At 38.7% G+C, this 21,738-nt stretch overlaps 2 protein-coding genes across 10 annotated transcripts in view; one reads left to right on the forward strand and one right to left on the reverse strand.

Annotated features, from left to right (window-relative positions):
• The window catches only part of USP16 (ubiquitin specific peptidase 16), a 30,194-nt gene extending 24,738 nt beyond the window's left edge, over positions 1 to 5,456 (forward strand). For 8 of the 9 annotated variants that reach the window (XM_019922458.3, XM_019922456.3, XM_019922461.3 and 5 more), the window contains 3 exons: positions 827 to 913; positions 4,752 to 4,908; positions 5,025 to 5,456. In XM_019922458.3, the coding sequence (XP_019778017.1) occupies positions 827 to 913; positions 4,752 to 4,908; positions 5,025 to 5,149 (369 nt within the window). In that variant the 3' untranslated portion in view covers positions 5,150 to 5,456. The remainder of the gene's footprint in view (positions 1 to 826; positions 914 to 4,751; positions 4,909 to 5,024) is intronic. The other variant, XM_019922462.3, reaches the window with a different exon arrangement.
• Positions 5,457 to 6,579: 1,123 nt separating this feature from the next.
• CCT8 (chaperonin containing TCP1 subunit 8) lies at positions 6,580 to 20,870 on the reverse strand. The gene is made up of 15 exons (XM_004321322.4): positions 20,715 to 20,870; positions 18,231 to 18,321; positions 17,420 to 17,499; positions 15,821 to 15,970; positions 15,173 to 15,353; positions 14,999 to 15,060; positions 13,958 to 14,095; positions 12,623 to 12,801; positions 11,835 to 11,901; positions 11,670 to 11,757; positions 11,465 to 11,580; positions 10,616 to 10,687; positions 10,371 to 10,535; positions 9,935 to 10,054; positions 6,580 to 6,808 (listed from the first exon to the last, which is right to left on the reverse strand). The coding sequence occupies exons 1-15, from the start codon at positions 20,772 to 20,774 to the stop codon at positions 6,731 to 6,733; spliced, it is 1,647 nt and encodes a 548-aa protein (XP_004321370.1). The 5' UTR covers positions 20,775 to 20,870; the 3' UTR covers positions 6,580 to 6,730.
• Positions 20,871 to 21,738: the final 868 nt, after the last annotated feature.

Raw genomic sequence — 21,738 nt, forward strand, 5'->3', positions numbered from 1 at the left:
GTGGTATCTTATTTTTACTGACCCTTGATAAAAAGGCATTGATTGGTACCTTGGCTTTTCATCATTTTGGTGACTCCATCTTTTCTGGAAGACTTTTTCCTATGAGCAGTACAAGTTGTAAATTCAGTTCGAGTCCCAAAGTACCTTTGTAGTGTTTTCTCTTCTGTATGAGTTTGACTAATTGGGTGGGTCTCTATGAACAGTTCACCAAGCTTGGTTAGAAAGTGAGGCTGAAAGTGTATGCTTCACAGAAGAGTATTCTGCTGTTGCCGAGTTGGGTTTTTTTTAATGTTTATTTTTTATTTGTTTTATTTTTGACTGATTCGGGTCTTAGTTGTGGCACATGGGCCCTGTAGTTGTGGCATGCGGACTTAGTTGCCCCGTGGCTTATGGGATCTTAGTTCCCCGACCAGGAATGGAACCTGCGTCTCCTGCATTAGAAGGCAGATTCTTAACCACTGGACCACCAGGGAAGTTCCTGCTATTGCTGAGTTTTAAGCACTCAAAACCTGTTGTCTAATCTGGCTTTTCCAGATGCTTAAAGCAGAAACATTGAGAGTTTTCTTATAGGAGCAGGTATCTCAACGTGTTGGACTCTGTGTGTGTGTGTGTGTGTGTGTGTGTGTGTGTGTGTGTGTCTGTTGCACTTAGCAAAAACAAATCAACTGGAAATCAATTAGTAGTCAGGGGGATAGAGTCTTCTAAGCAGATTGAACTAGGGCTAGATGTTAGTGTTCTTCTGGGCATTGGGGTGGGACTATAGTTTTTACATAACATGTACAGCTTTTCCAGGAAGAGAACTTAATGTATTATCCTTCTTTTATAGGCTGGTTTTAACCTACGCAAAGTTAACAGACATATAAAATTTCCAGAAATCTTAGATTTGGCTCCTTTTTGTACCCTTAAATGTAAGGTAGGTGGAACTTGCCTTTTTGGGAAAATCCTTTAAAGGGAAATCATAGCTTATTACCAAATACTCCAACAGCAACTCACATATATATGAAGTTGATAGGAACTACTGAGTAGACTGGGTCTTTGATCTTTGTACCTTTATAATGTCAAGATCTGTGATGAATCATGTTGAACATTAGGTGGTTATTTCGGTTCAACATTTTTTTGAACCCCCATTATTGTGGCAGACGTCTTGGGAGCTGAGGGCATATAACTAAAGATGAGCAGATATATTAATGGATAATCTCAGTTTAATATGGTTGAGTGATAGGATTGGTATACACAGAGCAGGGGTGATATGCACTTAACCCAGCATGTTGGTGGTTCAGGGAAGGCTCTGGAGGCTCTGCCTCGGAGGCTCTGCCTCAACTGCTACTTCAAGGAGTAAGACTTAGTATAATGAATCAAGAGGAAGCACGTTTTCCAGGCAGAGGGGACAGCAGGAGCAAAGGCAGGGCATGTAAAGTGGCACGGCGGGTGCCGGGGACTGTCTGTATAAGCAGGTCTAGAGCTTACAGTACAAGGTCTGGGAACGTTAGGAGATGAAGCCAGAGAAGTGAGAGAGGAATGAGGTTTTGGAAGATTATCGTGATGAGAAACTTGGGCTTTATTAGGTATGCGGTGGGGAGCCACTGAAGAACTTAAAGCAACAGGGTGACACAGCCAGGTCTGTATATTACATAGGTTACTTGCTGAAGCAATGGAGGCTGGATTTTAGGAGGACAAGAGTAGAGGCAGGGAAGTTAGGAGGCTGTTAATTGTCAGTAGATGATGACAGCCTAAACTAGGGCTGGAGATGGGGAGATTGAAGGAATATTTCAGGAGGTGAAATTAAGACTTTTGATCTCTTTCCTCTGGAAGATGAGGCAGAGGCCTTTAAATGGATGCTGAGGGTGCTACAGAAGGAGTTGAGTATGATTCCCAGGGCCTGATTCGAGTGTCTGTGCAGTTGGGAGTGCCATAAATTGAGGTAAGAAACACAGGAAGAAGAGCAGGTTGGGAGGCGGAGAAAGGAATAATAATAAGTTCAGTTTTGGAAACATTGAGTTTCAGATAGTTTTGAGATATTCATGTGGCTATGTTTAGAAAACATTTGGATGTACATGTCTGAGGGCCAGAATAGAGGGGTTAGGGCTGGAGATAAGGATTCGGAAATCAATAAATAGGTGGTGGTTAAAACTATGAGAGGATAGGATCTCTTGTGTAAACAAGGAGAAAGAAGAGATGCTTAATGACAAAACTCTGGCGAGCATCGGAGTGTAAGAGGTGTAGGTGGAAGAAGACACCACCGAGGATATCAGCGAATCTCCATGTTGAAGAATTTGGAGAATAAAAGAAGCTATACTGTTGTTCTTTATCCAGATTTTAAATACTTCAGTGAATTGTCATTCTTTTTATGTTACTACCATAGGCCAGGGCCACTTTTGCTGGTATATGCATACTTCAGATATTTTGGCTTCCGTTCCAGACCACAATAAAGCAAATATTGCAATAAAGCAAGTCACACGAATTTCTTGGTTTCGTGCATATAAAAGCTATGCTTACACTGTATTGCAACCTGTTAACTGTGTAATAGCATTGTGTCTAAAAAAACAGTGTGCATATCTTAGTTAAAAAATATTGCTAAAAGATGCTAACCATCATCTCAGCGTTCAGTGAGTTGTAAGCTTTTTGCTGATGGAGGGTTTGAAATATTTTGAGGATTATCTGTGACACCGAGACACCAGGTGAGCAAATGCTATTAAAAAAATTGGCACCGATAGACTTGCTCAGTGCAGGATTGCCGCAGACCTTCAATTTATAAAAAAACGCAGTCTTTGTGAAGCACAATAAAGCAAAGTACAATAAAATGAGATATGCCTGTAAATAGAAATAGCTCTGGTTGGATTAGTTTTGAATACGGGGTCATCAGGAATCCATCTTTTGCCTAAAATGCCATTGTCCTGTGTTCAGGTTTCAAGGAAAGGATTAAGTGGCCTCAGTGTCAGAATATCAGAGAAAAAAACTAGAACGTGTTAGACAGTATAGAGGTCATGGTAAATTTTTTAAGAAGTGTTGGTAACTTCAGTAGGTTGAGAAATGAATGAGAATATTGGAGATAGAGCATATAGATACATTAGAGCTTTTGCTGAAAAGGAAACGTGGTGCATCAATGAAGATTTTTTTTTTTTTAATAGTAGGAGACTTAATTAGGTTTGTAGGCAAAGAGGAAAATCTAGAAGTAAAAGATACAGAAAAGAGAGATAACTGAGCAAAGATCCTGGAGAAGACCAGAAAGGCTGGGATAAGGACACGAAGTTGGAGAATCTCTGAACCAAAGGGAGAGGAGACTTCACATTCCTGAGAGCGGGCAACATGCAGCTGGGTGGGTGGTGTCTCAGTTTTCCTGAAGTGGGAGGTGAGGTCACCTCTTAAGGAGAGGCTACAGGCGAGCGGTGGAAGTTTGGTCTAGTTGCTGTGAAGGACATCCATGGAAGAGGCAGCTGAGGACACATTATAAATTATACAGTCACATCGAGGACCTGGTGAGGTAGAAAATCATGAATTTTCGAGGCTGCATGGTTACAGAATTGTTTCCTAGCAATGGCAGCTGTCTGTGTATGGGGTCGGGGAAGGTGCGTCGTGGAATTCAGAGCTGGGTTATGTGATGAGCTGGATGTGGTGGGTGTTGAGAGGTTGTCTGTAAGAATGACATGTGCATGTAAATCACATGGAAATCAGTAGGTGTGAGGCGGGGTCTGAGACTCTGCCTTCCAGTAAGCTCTCAGGTAATGTGATGTTGCTGTTCCATTACATTTTGAGAAGTGAAGAGGCTTTTTTTGGGAATGAGGCCAAAAGAGGCCTCATAGGCCAGGAGAAAACGAGGGTTGGAGGATCCTGTTAGGTTGACTAGTATAGGTGAGGTGAGAGTTGGAAGAATGGAATTGTAGACTGAGACTAGAAAATTAGTAAGATTTTTGAAGTTAAAGAGTTCTGAGTGATGACCAATTCCAGAATGTAGTCCTGGCTGTGGTTGGTTAAAATGGAATGGCAGGGAAAATTCTGTGAGGTTCATTGGCCACTGAAATCCCTGAGGAAGCTGACAGGATTTGGGGTGATGTAATAAGAGTTCTTTAGCAAATAGGGAGGCAAAGATTAGAGAGTGTAGTGACAGTACTGTTGAAGGGCAGTGATGCTTGTTCAGGAAGACTTTACAAGAGAACGCAAGTGGGGTAGTTGTCTGCGAGTGGCCCCCAGCTGGAACACCTGTCCCTGTTGCTGACCAGCCCTACAGCACATGTGATCTTAAAATAAGCAGCCTCCATGTTAGATGGGGAATGTGAGCTTCTGAGAGGTCACATGTCCTTCTCACCAAATCTGCAGGGGGTATTTGAAAATGTTAAGGGGTGGTCTTGGGTGTGACCTAAATGCTATCCTCTTGCTGTTAAAGGCGTACATTTTGGGCTGGAAATAGGATGATGAGTTGTTGAGGTATTATCTGATCCCAGACTCCTAAAGAAGCTTTGGCAAGTTCAGTTATTTAAGTATCTGGGCCAGGAAACTGTGATTATAGCAGGTAGACCTTGGTTTATGGTTCTTCCAGCAGGGCAAGAGCAATGGCAACTTTCTACTAAAAACATAAGCGTGCTACCACTCAGTAGGCTGAGAAAAGGTAGGGAGAAAATAATAGTCCATTTCAGACTCAGGACTTCTGCATTCTCGAAGGTTAGAGACCCTCTGCATAGTTGAAAATTGTCTTGTTGATGGCATCTGTATAAATGGGACTAGAACTAACTTTTGACTCCTGTTCATTTTTAAAGAATGTTGCTGAAGAAAATAAAAGGGTACTATATTCCTTATATGGAGTCGTTGAACACAGTGGTACCATGAGGTCGGGGCATTACACTGCCTATGCCAAGGCAAGATCTGCAAACAGTCATCTCTCTAATCTTGTTCTCCACGGTGATATTCTACAGGGTAAGAAAGAGGTCTTATAGAATTCTGGTATTCAGCAGATATTTATGGCAAAACCAAAAAAGGATGAACTTGAATCTTTCCATTTATATATTTAATTTTACATTTCCTCCTGACAGATTTTGAAATGGACTCAACCAAAGGACAGTGGTTTCACATCAGCGACACACATGTGCAAGCTGTGCCTACAACTAAAGTACTAAATTCACAGGCTTACCTCCTATTTTATGAGAGAATACTGTAACAATTTCAAAAAGTGCTTTCTCTGGAAACATGTTTATGGCTTTTATAATGGCTGTAGTAATAAAAAAGTAAAGACTAACTGTAAGTCATGTTAACTTAAAATTAAATACATGCCAGAAGAAATCATGTTTATTGAAATACTGAAGGGAAAATACCTAAAAATTTACAGTGATTTTGTATTGTCACAGTGGTTTTTATTCCTGCTTCCAGTTTCTGGAAAGGATTCTGAATTACTTAAGTCCTCTGTGCTTATTAATACGTCTGGGTGGTGGTTTGCAACACATCAATAAAATGAATTACCCCCAAAACTTGTTTTATTACTTAGAAGATTTTAAGTTGTACTGACATACACTACTAGAAAACATTTAGAAGAAAAAGTTTCAGACTGAAACTTCAAGTGTGTTCGTTAAAGCAAAAAAGTGTTAATTTTATAAGCATAGGTATTTGACCTTGGTGGTAACATATATAATGCTTCTGATGCCATGCAGTGTGCATAAGCTGGGGTGTAAGCTGAACTCTGCACTTGTTCTGTGCAATTGTTAATCGACCCAAGGAAGACATTCATTGAAATCCCCTTAATGCCAGCCTCTGGCCAGAAAGTCTGTGAACTGTCCTAATAAATTCCTTTTTTTTTAACCCAAGCCAGCCACTGTTTCCAAGTTGCAAACAACCTTAAGAGCCTTAAGAATACCAAACCTGTATAAACTTCCTGTAAGGTTCTCTATTAGGAATTCCTTGATGAGTTTACCTAAGACCTAGTCAGCCATACTGCATCCAAATTCCTTTGAAATACCAAAAACAGTATAAAATTTCAAAATGTTACTCAAAGACCTTATATAACCAAAACATACAGTAGCACATGTTCTGTAAAGTAAGTTAAATTAACTTTTTACTATGGTCTTTGCTTTTTTCAAAACTCCACTGTATAAAAACTGACTTGCTTCATTTATATGCCAGGAGGCATGTTTTCAGCTGCATCACAAGTATCTTTGTTCTTTGCTACCAGAATATATGTATTTTAAGTCAGCTATTTAACACATCATTTAATGTTACTGAAACAAGTCACCTCAGTCTTAGGGATTTTCAGAGCTGTGAAAAAATACATCTAGTCCAGGGACTGACAGACTTCCTATAGGTAGTAAATGTCTTAGGCCTAAGTAAATGTCAAGGCCTAAATGTGTTAGGCCTTGAAGGCCACTTGGTCTGTCACAGCTATGCAACTCTGCCATTCCCTTGTAAAAAGCAGCCATAGGCAATATATAAATATACCTGATCATGGCTGTGTTCCAATAAAACTTATGTATAAAAACAGGCAGCAGGCCCCTCATAACTTCGGTGACTTGCCTCAAGTGCCACAGTTCATTTCATTAACAAGGTTGAGACAAAACAGGTCATCCAGATCCAAGAACAGTGGTCCTCAGACAAAGAGGCTTTGATAGTAACAACATGTTTATTGTATCATCCAGCCGAGAATACAAGATAACACAAAACACTTCTTAATTTAGGAGAATATGAAAACATCAGGCAATTCCTAGAGTACTACTACAAACACAGCCTTCACCTACAGTAAAAATCTAGCCATTCAGTCATTTTGGTCATCATCCCAGTCTTTCTTCCCACTTGGAGGCTTGGGCCCACCGGCTGGTTTTGCCATGATGATCTGCAAAACAAAATCCACACGAGTATACTTATAAACTCAAGCTCCAGAGTGAAGAGAAAGAATATTTCTCTATTACCCTGCTTCATTATTAGGCAATCATCACCAATGAGCAATCTGTTATTACACTGCATATGAAACACTAGCATATTGTTATTGTCCAGCAGGTGAGTTTTCCGCTTTTGTGGACATTAATAGCAACAAAATTCACACACATTAGCGAGGGGCATTCTAAGACATGCACTTCAACAACCCAATGCTCGGAATGTGAAAAATATCTGCATGCATCACTGGCATAAATCAGTCAGTTTGGCACCTGATTTGCTATTTATATATGAGATTCGTCTTGCCAACCATCTTTATCCCAATTTCCTTGTGGTTTAGAAGCTTTAGGTCCACCTGCCAGTTTTGCCATTATAATCTAAAGTGGTCGATACGTAAAATATATATAAAGTTCAACAATGACATTTTCTAGTACCTATAAATGAGAGCCATTCAAATACAGGAAATGTGTGTTCATAAACAAAAAAATCCAAGCACCTAGTTGCCTGGAAACATGCTAGAAGCCTCATTTATCTAGAATGCACTAATCCAGCATTTTCCAAGTATAATCATATAGCATGTTTAAAGGATTTATGTTTGGGCAAAAAAAAAAAAGGTGTTGGGGGTGCGTGGTAGCTTTGGGCTCAAATAAATTTGGGAGAAGTTAAAGTCAGTTGGCTTTCCCCACAGTAGAACTGTAAAACTCTGATATACATTCTAAATCTCAAAATTGGATACAGTATTCACTGCTTCCCAAATTTATAATTAAGAGATCTTTCTGTATAACATCAAGGGGTTTGGCTTGAGTCTCATGCAACACAAACCGTAAAATATCTTCACCTTCAATAGATTTCCCACCCCTTTTCAGAAGCTGCTTTCATAAAACAACCTAACCTGAAATTCTTGGAGGAACATTTTACCAAATGAGGATAAATTCAGATTGAATTAAAGGCAGTAAGTATAATTTTAGAACCCAAGTATAGTTTAAGAAAAAAGTACCTAAAAACAGTTCTCAAACTTTAGTGGGCATCACAATCACCTGAAGGGCTTATTTAAAACAGACTGATTCTTTCCAGAGTTTCACTCAGTGGGTCTGGGAATTTGTATTTTTATTAAGTTCTTCAGTGATGTTGATGCTATTGACTAGGAGGCAATTTGAGAACTAGTGAAATAAACACTTGAACAAGATTAATCCAGCCCTACTACATTTTCCAATGCTTAAAACTTGATTTACAAGTCCTTTTCCAGAATATGTACTATGCAAAATAGGTACAACTATATTGAAGAGTGTTCATTAGACAGTTGGATGGGTTCTTCAGATACATATTTCATGTACAGAGTGCTAAGGGCACATAACAATGAACATCCTCCCCTAGGGTAAAACAAAACACAGCCTTCCCAGTTTAAAACCGAAATTCAGAAGTACCTGTGTGAGCAAGGCACTTACTTGTGTTATTAACATTACTGTCTTGCTTGGACACTGACATTCAAAAAGTTCCTTAGGAACTTCTACTATTAGAATTTCTGCTTACCTCATGCTTCAGTCTACTTAGCTTCTCCTGTCCCCTTATACTTTTGGTCCTCCTTTTTATTCTTAGCCACATGTTAACTTATAGAACAAACATTTCCTTAAGGCATTTAAACATTATCCTTGTTTAAAAACTCCAAAAACATATTCTTCCACTAAAAACTATTTGAGGCACTGATATAAAAATACACTATTAATAAATCCAGTACATAGATATCCAGTCTGATTATTTTCAATGTGTTGAAACTGGATCTCCAGGTTCCATTTTTGGTCATCTTACCTAAGAAAAAGTTCTTCCTTTACCGAAGTGAAATTTGTTTTGCTATAATTACAACCAACCGATCTGAGAATAAGTCTAATTTCCTTTCCATTTCTACCTAAAACTTGCTTCTATTAATTTGGCATGATTTTCATTTAATGGACTTATACTGTGCCCCTAGCAATTAAAATTTTCTACTCAGTATTTAAAAATTATTCATTGGTTAATAATCACTTCTAGAATTTTGTAGGAAAATACATTTCATTAAGTTTAGAAAACACCTTTTTGAAAAACTATGAATTCTGGTTTATCTGTGAATCCAAAGTAGTCTTCACCACTTTTCTTCTCTGCCATAATTCCTCAAAAATATTGGCAGAAATACTATGATTTTTTATACCTTAAGATCTTAGTACCCCAAGACATAATCTGTCACAGAAGAAAAAAATTTAAATGCCAGGTCCTATCATCTCCACACTTCCTTGAAGGTGATACAGTAGTTCCCCCTTAGATGCCTTCCAAGAATCCCAGTGGATGCCTGAAACTGAGCATAGTAATGAACCCTATATCTGTGCTTTTTCCCATACATACATACCTATGATAAAATATATAAATTAGGCACAATAAGAGAATATCTGATTGGTAGCATCACTACTCTTGCACTTTGGGACCAGTAAGTAAAATATGTTGACCTGATAATCGAAATGGCTAACAGACAGTGCACACAGCGTGGATATGCTGGACGAAGAGATGATTCACGTCCTGGACCAGGACAGTGTGAGATTTCATCACATAGTATACTTATAATGGCACACAATTTAAAATTTATGAATTACTTATTTCTAGGATTTTCTTTCTTATATTCTAGGATTGCAGGTGACTTGTGGGTAAACTGAAACCACAGAAAGTAAAACTGCATATAAGGGAGGGAATACTGTAGTCTGCAATATCCGCCTCAGATCTTTATGGCCCTTCCATATTCCATCTTAAATTTCCTCTCTAGATTATGTGTACAAAGGCGTTCTTAGTCTAAAAAGTCTTGAAAACTATGAATCTGTATCAGATTTTACCCACTCCAGTTCCCAAATGGCAAAGGATTCTTTCACTGGCAAAATCTTCATTTTAAATTAGCTGAAATACATTCAAAACAATTTAAAACTGTAATAGAATTAAAACAATTTTTTTTGGGGGGGGGTACTTTGAATAGAATGATAACTGTGCTATATTCTAGTTCCATGAAAATATACTTCCAACTACATAAAAATTAGTATTTTTAAAGATCAAAATTTCACTTCTCACTCACCTGATCCACTCTAAGTACAGTGACAGCAGCATTAGTAGCCAGTTTGATAGCCCAGTATTTTCCCAGGTAAGTATCTAGAACACCAGCTTCCAACATGTCCTTTACAGCAGGAACTTCAGCCTGTCAACACAAAACTATTTTTATTCTTTCACTTTAAATGTTTATGTGAAAATATCTGTACTCAATAGAAACATGGCTACTTAAATAAAACTAGAATAAGTAGCTAGGAAAAAGTACTACCTCATCTACACTATAAAACAAATTTTAATAAAATACTAAATTCTCTATCAGATAAACTATGAAAAAGCTAACTGTTATGAAAATCATTTGTTCACAAATCAGAACATTTTCTGATTTTCCTTTTAAACTTAATACGTCTATTTTTAGGTTGTGCATTCACAAAATAAAACAAGTTCATAGTGTTTTTTTCAAATACCTCAATATCTAATCCAACATTCTTATTTCCTTCTTGATGTACTGCATAAAGTTTAGAGATTACTTCATTGGCCTTAACTCCAGAGTTTTCCGCCAGTGCCCGGGGAATAGCTTCAAATGCCTCAGCAAACTTCTTAATGGCATACTGTTCAAGTCCAGGACATGTCTAAAACAAAAATGTGCTTATTACTCAATTTTATTCGAACAATGACAACAAAGTCAGTTTGTACATAGAAAGCCATATACCTCTCCATACGATGTGATCTGTTTGGCTAACTCAATTTCTGTTGCTCCACCTCCAGGTACAAGACGTTTATCCTATAATACGTAGTTTAAACAAAAAAACAACAGAAGTCACCAAGAAGCAATTTCCAGTTTTTTAAATCTTTTCAGATTCCAGTACTCCACCAGACTAGAGATTTTAATCAGATTCAATTACAAGTTTTATAAAATTCAAATTCCAATTATGAATGTCATAAAAATGGCGTGATTTGAACCAACTACCTTACTGCACCATAGTGTCTGGTATATGAAAAAGGACCAAAGTTAAGAATGGGAACATCACTATGTGGTTATCTGTATTTCCAGATATAGCACTAAGAATAGTGCTGAAGCAACTGAAGGTATATTATAATTGAAAACCACCATAAACCATCTCTTTAAAACAGTTATATATAAAAAAAAAAAGTCTTGGGCTTCCCTGGTGGCACAGTGGTTCAGTCCTCCTGCCGATGCAGGGGACGCGGGTTCACGCCCCAGTCCGGGAGGATCCTGCATGCCGCGGAGCAGCTGGGTCTTTGGGCCGTGGCCGCTGGGCCTGCGCGTCTGGAGCCTGTGCTCCGCGGCAGGAGAGGCCACAACAGTGAAAGGCCCGTGTACCGCAGGAAAAAAAAAAAAAAAAGAAGCCTTGATTTGCTATTTACTCCTTTTCATTTCATTTTAGAAAATTCATCAGCAACAAATACTTAAGTGGAGCCTTAAGGAGGAAGGTGCTTTGCTTTACACAAGCCATTCATTTTCAAGTTCTCAGAATGTCTGCCAACTGTGTTTTTGAGGATTTACAAATACTAAATTAAGATGAACGCTGATACTGACCCTTGTGAGAACTTTGAAAGTATTAACACCATCATCTACTGCCCTCTCTATATCATCCATCAGATTGTCTGTAGAGCCTCGAAGCACTATGGTAGAAATGGCACCATCTTCCTTTTCTGTCAATAAATTAAATATATTTGGGGATTAGTAAAAGCAAATGAACTCCCCACACTTCACATACATATAGTTTACCACTACTACTTACCATGCTTAAAAACCACCACCTGCGTATCTCCAACCTCTGAGAGGTAAACACTGTCACAATGTCCCATTTCTTCAAGGACAGGAGGAGTCTGCGAAAAAATGACTCTTGTAATAAAAATAATTCAAATAGGTTCAACTCTCTTTTAATATTGTCCAAAATACATACCAATCTAGGAAGAGCTGTAGCACCAACTGTTTTACATAATCTTCTGAGATCCCATTTTGAGTTCAGCCTTTAAAAAACAAAACAAAGACCTTAACAGAAGTTTTAATTCCATGAGATACCAAAGTAAAACACAAGAGATTAAACAGGAAACTGTACATTGGGCCTCAGGTCACCTTCTTTTGACCCTGAAGGTTCAAGCTCAGAATGGGTCTGGACTGCACTGTGCAATCCAGTCACAGGTGTTTAGGGCATTATTCTAGAACTGGGAGAGTTCCAGTCTCCTTAGGATGTCAAGGGTTCATAGTTCTGAAATACTAAGGAAGCCCTGGTACACAGAAAACTTTTGCTTTACTTTGGGCAACTGCACGTTCCGTGAGGAGAAGAGTGATTTACTCTGCACGTTATATTATGTGCTCGGAGAGGTGGGAACGGGTGGGTGAACTGTCTAGTGTAAGCCACAAACGTGTTCATAAATTTAAAGCTATGTTCCTGACCCCACGCTCCAGCTGGCAGTGTGTACCAGGTCTGTGTCTGGTCTCTTAAGCTCCTCCCCCTCCCTCTTCAATTAACATCTGCTAACTGGTCCTTCAGCTCTCGGCCTAAAGGTAAGTTTTCTCAGATCTGCTTCCTGTTCCCCTAGATCAAGTTAAGTCCTCTTGCCATGCAATCTAATACCTCATACTTTCCCCCTTTTAACAGTCTTCATGTTGTGTGGAATTTATCTGCTTGGTGTTTCACCACTCAAAGCCATTTACAATCCAGGTTAATAGAATGCAGTCCCCTCTTACCTCACCAACATGATATTGTATTTGTTTGCATAATGAAGAGCCATGTCTGCCACTTTGCCACCTGTTACGACGACATTTGCACCACTACCAGCAATAGCTCTGACTTGCGTATCCATGAGGTTTTCTTCTCCCTTACTAAAATTCATCAATTCTTCAGCAGTCTTTATCAATACCGTTCCCTAGCAAAATAAGTAAGGATTTTCTTTAAAACCATTTCACCACGTTGCTGTTCAAAGTCACAGAATAACACTTTATTGAAGAAATAATTTAAAGATTTGGGAGAAAAATATGAAGATAAATATAAACATGAAGCAGAATACAAAATTTGTATGAAATTAACAAATTCAGCTTGTTCCTAGACCAATGCCCCTGCCCCCAACACTGATGCATTTGCTCTTTGACAGGCACTTTGATGGAAAAACTGGAGAAATACACTGTACTTTTAGATGTTAGACAGGTATCCTGACATCTGTCTTCTGATGAATGTCAACCAAAAGAATGTTGTGGTTCTCAAACTTTTTCTAAAACGTGGACTAAGTGACCAGCCCCACCCCACCCCACCCCTGCAAAACTTCAAAAACCGTCCACAACTCAGATTTCAAGAATTCTAGGGATGCAATCAACAGTGACCTATAAACATATGCTTCAAACTTCTTAACATGTGTTTTTAAAAACAAACTTCAGGGACTTCCCTGGTGGCGCAAGGGTTAAGAATCCGCCTGCCAATGCAGGGGACACGGGTTCGAGCCCTGGTCCGGGAAGATCCCACATGCCAAGGAGCAACTAAGCCCGTGAACCACAACTACTGAGCCTGCGCTCTAGAGCCCGGGAGCCGCAACTACTGAGCCCACGCACCTAGAGCCCATGCTCCGCAACGAGGGAAGCCACCGCAATGAGAGGCCTGTGCACCACAATGAAGAGTAGCCCCCGCTCGCCGCAAGTAGAGAAAGGCCGCACGCGGCAATGAAGACCCAACACAGCCAAAAATAAAAATAAATTTGTTATTAAAAAAATTTTAATGAACAGCACACACTCATTTTCTTCACTGAACATTTAACCTGCTGAATTGTGTAAGTTCTACTAGAAGTCAAGAGCTGTTTATTAGAATATAAACAATACTGTCATCATCTAATGTTCCAAGTTTTGTACTTAGTATTTGAATTAGATATTCAAATATAAGTCTGATTAAAAAATAAACATGACCCGGCAATTTTCAATAATTATGCAGTATTCACTGGATTAAGAGGAAACTCTACCTCAAAATTTTAGAATCATTAAAACTATCTGAAAGGATAACCGCAAATTTTTACCTTTAAGGTTCTGAAATCTACATACCTTAGTTTCTGTTATCATTCCATCAAAAGGACAAGAGTACACTGCTATTTTTGCATCTTTGACAGATGTTACATCACCTTCAGTTTCCTTCTTAAAAACCATGCCATGCAATACTGAAGAGGAATGGATACCAGAGCCCTAAGGAGTTGGATATCAAAATCACCAGTGATTTCATGAAAATAACATCAGGGCTAATTTGTTGATTCTGCATGCACCAAAAATATTCATTTCTAAATAATATAATATACAAAGGCAGTGACTCCTGGGGATGAGTAGGGTGGTGGACATAAAGCATACCAGTCTGCTCAATGCAGGAATCACTGTGGCAACGAGCCACTGTTATGGACGGGGGTCCTTCAGTGTACTGGGAAGAATCAAAGAACAACTGCTCTAAGCCATTCACTCACTCTGTACCAATGTACCAGGCAGAATAGGGATCAAAGCCAAGTTTCTGATTTCACAAGCTTACCATGTAATGGCGAAGGGGAAGGCAGTGCATGGATAAAGTCAGAAAACACCCAGCACGTATATTAATACACACACATTTACAGCTAACACATGTACTAATGTAAGCTAAACTCAGCTACATTAACAATCACATGTGTAAAATCACTACAGTTATAGGTTTTACTGCATCAAGCACCATATTTTTATCAAATACATACTCTTTAAATATTAAAAGTATGAATTTTATTATTATAGAGCAACAGAAAAACTTGAACCTCATTCAAAATTGCCTTCTAAGCTCATTTTTATAAGTCAGCATATATCAAGATTGCAAATAATATTTTGTTTATGCACTATTCTCAACCTTCCAGCTATCATGGAAAAATGATGACTTAAGAAGATAATATGTTGATATCCTTTTAAATTTAACAAGTGGTGTATTACAATCTAGCAATATCCAAATGCTACAACAAAGGCAGGAAGTCCTAAGTGCCTAAAACCCACAAGATAAAATTTAGATTAACAGAAATTTTTTTTTTTTGCAAAAAAAAATCTGATCTATCTAGATAACATTAATGCATTTTCTAAACTTACCAGAATCTTACAAACTCTGATATTATCAACATTGAAGTGGCCAGAGTCAGGAAAAATAGATACTGTTAAGAAAACGAGACATATCAAAAGATATGTTGGGACAACAGAGAAAATATCTTAATCACATTAAGACATTTTAATTTTGGATCTTTTCATTTACTGATATTTACTCACCACATGCCTGAGCAATAAGTTTGGCCAGAAATGCTTCATTACCATATTGTTTACTCATTATGGAGGTATGAAGTAGAGATGACACTTCATCAACATCCCGAAGATTTTTTGCAGAACAACACACCAAGTCAGGAAGAATCTCATGGGCTTTTTTGCAGGCTATTTCATAACCTTCTATGACCTTAAATGTAAAAAGCAAAAATGTTTCTTCAAAAGATGTAATTTTGACATGACTTAATAAGGTAGCTTATTTTGGTAACCCAATGAATACCAATCTTTATTTTCAATAGAAAAAAACAAAGCACACTTCCAGAATAACATTCACGGCACAGCCTACTATTTAAGGGTGCAGGCTTTGGTGAGAGCCCAAATTTGAATCCTAACTGCCATCACTAGCTACTTGCGCAAGGTTTTTCTAACTTAAGGCTCACTTTCCTTATCTGAAACAAAACAGGATTACTTCTAATAGGCCCCACTCATAGGGTTCTTGTAAGGATAGAATGAGATACTGCATGTGAAGCATATGTACTACAATGCCTGGCACAGAGAAAACTGCTCAAAATCAGCTATTACTAATGACTTTTATTTAGTAGGTATATATACATAAGCAAATATGAAACAGGGGTAGATTATAAAATGAACACTCACCTCTGAAACTGACAGGCCGAGTCTCAGAAGCTCTTCAGCTAATTCTAGAAGAGCTCCAGCAAAAACCAGAACAAAGTTTGTGCCATCTCCAACCTCTTGCTCTTGCATGTGAGAGGCCATTACAATCATTTTTGCAGCAGGATGCTGTACCTGACAGAAGGGGTTTGAATTTGAATATCAAGCTAAAACATTTGATCCTTAAAGCAAAATAAAATTGTTCATTTCCATTTCTTCTTAAATTAATAGACTCCAATCTCCCTATGGGTGATACCTGTCAGACAGACAGGTAACTGTCTGACAAGTAACAGTTACCTGTCAGACAGGTAACTCATGTGATCACACTGCTACACACTACTTATAGTGTGGTCACAAGAAGACAATCCAAGTCCACCTAGGCCTATGAACACGAATGCATCACCATAAATGACAATAACTTCACAGGCACTTTCTTTTAATGGTCAGTCACCCAGTATGTACACCTGCATACATAAGGTTCATAACTTTATTACATATTCACTAAATTAAAAAACAAAGTAATTCCAACCACTAAACCTAAGGCACTTTTAAAAAAGGCTTCAGAAGTGCTAAAATAGATGTCATTTAACTTCATCACAAGTCTCAATTTTTATGTATTCTTTTTGTAAGGGGTTATCAATTATGGTTTAAAAGGAGGGGAATATAAAACATTTCTTAAAAACAGCATATCAAAATTTTAAGTGATCGTTTCTTAGGATTTACATGCTTTCTAAGAAATAATCAGAGTAACAGCTGATAGCACTGAGAAAACTAAAAAGCTGACATTATAGTTTATTATGAGGACAGTATCCCCGTCACACTTGAACTCCTGAGAACATCACAGAGTACAACATTCACATTCACAATAAGCCCCTCTATAAATATCTTGTGGAATTAAATTTGTTTTGTTCAATATTATTACTTCAAGACTATACTGTTATTTAAGAAGTTGAAGAAATGTTAACTTATCTATGGAGTTCTGTCTAAAAGCATTAAGCTCTGGTGCTTTAAGAGCTAAGTTCAAGAAAATTCCCTGAGATTGAACATATGCTTCAATTAGCAGCTGGCTGAGGAATGGTGCTCTATGTGTTCAGGTGCCAGGCTGTCCTCATACCTCGGCTGGCAGTATCTATTCTACAGATTCTATAACATCAAAACTGCAGGTGAACAAAGCAAAATTCCACAAACTGATTGTTTTATCTTCACAAAGACAATTAAAAAAAAAACACACCACTATTTTCAAGTATCAGATGTTTCTACATTATGGAATAATTCACTTCAGTGTAACACTCTACAGAACAAGACAACATATTCAATTTGATATGATTATGAGCAAATATATTTTTTATCACAACCAATCATTCCATAAATTAATAATTTAGGAGATTTAAAATTTGAGTTGCTAAGATGTTAAACATAAAAAGGACTCTTTATAATTAGGAAAATCTGTATAATGAATTTTCAAGTTGGGAATAAAAAAATCCCTTATTATTCAATTTGAAATAAAGGTTCTTTTACATTAAAATATACTGAATTTTTGATGTCACCAAAACATTTCTTGGCTTTTTTAAAGAAATAACTTACTTCTAGCTCTCTTAAAACAGTTGCTGCATCATTTGTCACAAACAACTTCTCCAGGTGGTTGATAATCATTTTGTTCATTCCTCAAAAATAACAATTAGAAAAAGAAATCCATTATTACTCAAACCCTTCTCCAAATACTGGGAAAATCTAGTCAAGAAATATAAATTTATATCCATTCCTAAAAATAACTTTGTAAGAACTCAAAACATATTATCTATTCTTTAAGGTTATCTCATAGCCCTATGGCTTTGCCTGACTGCACACCTGTACTCTTTCCTTTTTAATCTCTGATAATGTTTATTAGCGAGGATGCCAATTTTGTCATATTTTTATTCAATCAACACAGCATATTAACATGTAAAAAGACTAAAATAATCTATTTAAAAGTACACTTATTTTTTTGCTTATTCCATAAATCTGTATCAATTAATTCAGTCGATGGTAGGAGACAAGAGAGAATTTTTCTCCCTTAAATTACAATGTCGCTCTATGTAAAAGATCTGTTCCACATCTACAACCGTGAACACTAGGTACTGCCTCAATGGTGAAAGCACTATAACTTTTCTATCCTCTCAATAGGACAAAACGTAACATTTGGATTCCAACTTTTCTAAAAAGATATGAATTGCTGACTAAAGATTAGAAACACTGTACTGGTGTCACTGCGCTATGAAATAAATTTCAATGCCATACTATATTATGGCGAAAACTCTCAATTTACATATAATATCCTCAGAACAAGTTTGAAAGAGCTAGTGCACAAAATTCTATTACAGTACTGTATCTTTTAAAACATGAATTTAGAAATTACCATTTGGTCCATATGCTGTACGAGTTGTCTGGGCAAGCTCCTTGCAAGCCTGTATGTTCCTGTACACAGCCTCTTCCAACCCTGAAAAATGCTGTCAAAAAAAACTTCTGATTAGGCAGGACAGTGAATCTCAATAATTTCTTCATCTGTAAAATGGGGTAATATAATAGTACCTGTTTCAGAGGATTGTTAAAACTATCAAGCAAGATTTATATATGTAAAGTATGATGCCTGGTATTCACAAATGATCCATAGATTTGTCCACTAGTTGAATGAATAAAGCAAGACATTTTTAGGGACCACAGGTACCTACTTACACATCAAAACATAAAACCTGTAATTTTTTTAAAATGTAGTGAAAAGTGCAGGGAAGAGTGCTAAGATTGATTAGAGAAAGCAAATGAGCTCTTGCAGATAAAAATACCTTTTCAGAGTTTATCAGTACTTTCTAAAAGTTGAAATGTAGTCATGAATATTTATTGTGTTAAAACCTGAGCACTGTAAATCCAGCAGTTCTATGTTCACTGGGAATTAACATATCTGCCTCATAAATTTTTAGGAACCAAAGCATACAGATTTTGAATGCTCATTTGAACTGCAATATAATTCCAACATGCACACACTGAAAACTACTGAATTGGTCACAGTACTAAAATTCTCAAGTTTTACACTGGACTTCTTTTAGACTTAGAATTTACCCGTGGTCTCAGATAAATTTCAAGAGCCTACTGTTCATGTGAACATTTTTCTAGAGCTGCTTTGCCCAAGAGAGTAGCCACTTGCCACAAGTGGCTATTTAAATTTTAAGTAATTAATTAAAAATTCAGTCCCTCAATTGCACTAGGCACAACTCAAGTGCCCAGTAGCTACTTGTGACTAGTGGGTACCATACTGGACAGTCCTGATATAGAACACTTCCATCACAGCAGACAGACAATACTGTTCTAAAGATCTCCTGCCTTACATTGTTTTTCCCCCATCCCCATTCTCTGAGGAACAGTCATCTCTGATCATAAATTAGATCCTGTCAAACCCTTTAATGACTTCCCATCACTTAGGAAAAAATGTAAAGCCCCTGTCAGGGATAAATGTGTAGGCACATTCTAACCCTTGCCTACAACTCTTCTCAATTCATCTCTTACCGTTCCGTTGGTAAGCTTCAGCCCTATTACCTTTCTTGCTTTCTTTTAGCAGGTGACACTCATTCCATCCTCAGGGCCTTTGTACTCACTGGTCCCTCAGCCTGGAACACTTCTGCCTTTAATCTTCGCCACTAAGCACAGAGCTGAGAGTTCTTTCCTGAACATCTTAATCGTTCTATCTACCCCAACCCTTGCTTTTTAATTTTTTTTTCCGAGGCAGATTTTATTTCCTTTATCATTATTTGAAATTATCCTTTTTGTTCATTTGGCCATTTATTATTTCTGCCTCAGAAAAATAAAAACCATGGACGTTCTTCAGCCTTTTAAAAAAGTGAGCAATGTCATTTTCAGCGAAGCTCTTTCACCAATATTTACGTTAAACCTTGATATTTACTATATTCACAACATCCCAAAAGTGCATCATGCCAACAAGAACCTAGTTCCCTAAACCTGTTACCATAAATGGAACCACACTATCTACATACCTTTAACTAAGCACAGAAAATATGGGGGACAAATAAAGGAACACTACCATTTGAACACAAGAGACACATTTATCAGTAGTGCTTTAAGATATTTTTAAAAAACTAAGCTTCTGAAATTACGTCCAAGATCTCGCCATAAAACAAAGCAGTTTTATTTAGGCCAGGGTGTCACTTACCTTGTGGGTTACAACTGTGATCGTTACAACCCTTTTTGTCCAATCTGCTCAATTTAATAATGAGAAAAGCAAGACCCAGAGGGGTAAGTTTTACATCAAGCTAGCTAACCTAAGTTGCGACCAGAATCCATCCGCATTGTAACCACTGTTTATCCTACTATAACGCACTGCTTCTGCGAACTAAATGGGGAGCCTGCTATTTCTCATTTAGAAAAAAGTTGCCAAGACAGGCCTTTGTCCCTCTCTTAACCGCACCACCCACTCCCCGAACTGTGGCAATCAGCTTCGCAGTTCCCAAAGCAATTTCACCTACGTTGTTTCACCTGTGTCGCCTTCTAAAGGAGAGACTCATCACCCCCGTTTTACGGATGGAGATAAAATGCAGGAGCGGCCTTACATCTGTCCGACAACCAAGTACAGAACGCGGTGTCTGCGGCCTCGTCCCCCACTCGCCGTCTCTGCCCGCTCGACCCTCCCCGGCGTCCGTAAAGAACCAAAATGCCCGCGGGCCTCCGCGGCAGAGCCCTCCCGAGAACACCTCCCTTTCTGGAATCTTCTCTCCCTCCGACCGCAGTGTCGGGGGAGCACGCCCGGCCCGTTAGTACACCCTTCTCCTTCGCCGCGGCCGCCGCTGCCCTACGCCGACTCTCCCACCTCACTCCTCCTTTCTCCTTTCCTTACCTTCGCTCCCTCCTTGAGCATCTGGGCAAAGCCCGGAGCCTTGGGCACGTGGAGAGCCATGACCACTACGCACTGAGCAGTTCACGCGCCCGCTCAGACTATCCGGGAGAAAGCGAGGAGCGCGCACAGCCTCCTGGGAACGCAGCGTGCGGCGGCTTCACGCTCCTCCTCTCTCTCCAGCCGAGTCCGCCCCTTCCCCCAGCCGCCTGGACTGAAGCCTCGCGAGAAGGAGCACTTTGAGCAGTCAGAACTGACTTGACGATCCTCGATCTGGTCGATCGATCGGGCGGGTCGCGGAGCGCGCCATCTGTCTTCCGGCCGACGCACGCGCAGCCAGCCGGGCCGTTGTGGCACGCTGGCGATTTTTCCCTTTGACTAGGCTCGGTGCTCTGGACGTTTGAATTCTGCTGGTTCTGACCTGGAAGCCACACCTTCCAAGATTACCTTACTTGTAATCTTGCAGACCCTCGCATAACATTGGGGCAGGTGTGCGCCGCCCCCCCCCCCCTTTTTTTTTAACCAAGGCAGGGCACCTGCCTTCATCCCCAAAATCTATTCGTTGAGCGTGTGCTCTGACTTGGGTGCTGTAGCAGCTCTGGGGACTTGAAGGTGATAATTAAAATCTGTAAGGATAACTGTATACTGAGTACTCCTATGTGCCAGAATCTGTTATTTGTTTTATGTGCGGTATCTTAGCTAATGGTCAATCTTACGAGTTAATTCTTATTATTTACATTTGGTAGAAGGGGAATTTGCAATTTACAAACGGTAATTTGTACAAGATCACAGCGCTAGTAATGTTAAAGCTAGGATTCCTACCCAGATCAGATCGACTGCAAAATGCACGTTGTTAACCAACTACCTTCCTCTTTCCTGGAAATATAACTCCCTTTTACTCTCCCAGAATCCTTTGAAACCTGACCTCTATGTCATCCCACATCAGCACGTGACTGATTTCAAAAGAATTGAATGGTAATAGAATACTTTAAAGAATAATTTCACACGGTGAAAGTAATCCACTCTC

This window comes from Tursiops truncatus, chromosome 4 (genome assembly GCF_011762595.2).
Source record: "Tursiops truncatus isolate mTurTru1 chromosome 4, mTurTru1.mat.Y, whole genome shotgun sequence".
Lineage (NCBI taxonomy): Eukaryota > Metazoa > Chordata > Mammalia > Artiodactyla > Delphinidae > Tursiops > Tursiops truncatus.

Excerpts from the sequence above, each read along its gene's own strand:
- CCT8 (XM_004321322.4), bottom strand. The coding sequence starts at position 20,774 with ATGGCTCTCCACGTGCCCAAGGCTCCGGGCTTTGCCCAGATGCTCAAG. Across the intron at positions 11,581-11,669 it reads GGTGGTGGTTTTTAAGCATG|AAAAGGAAGATGGTGCCATT; the intron begins GTAAGTAGTAGT and ends ATTTATTGACAG. Across the intron at positions 6,809-9,934 it reads CTGTACTTAGAGTGGATCAG|ATCATCATGGCAAAACCAGC; the intron begins GTGAGTGAGAAG and ends TTTGTTTTGCAG.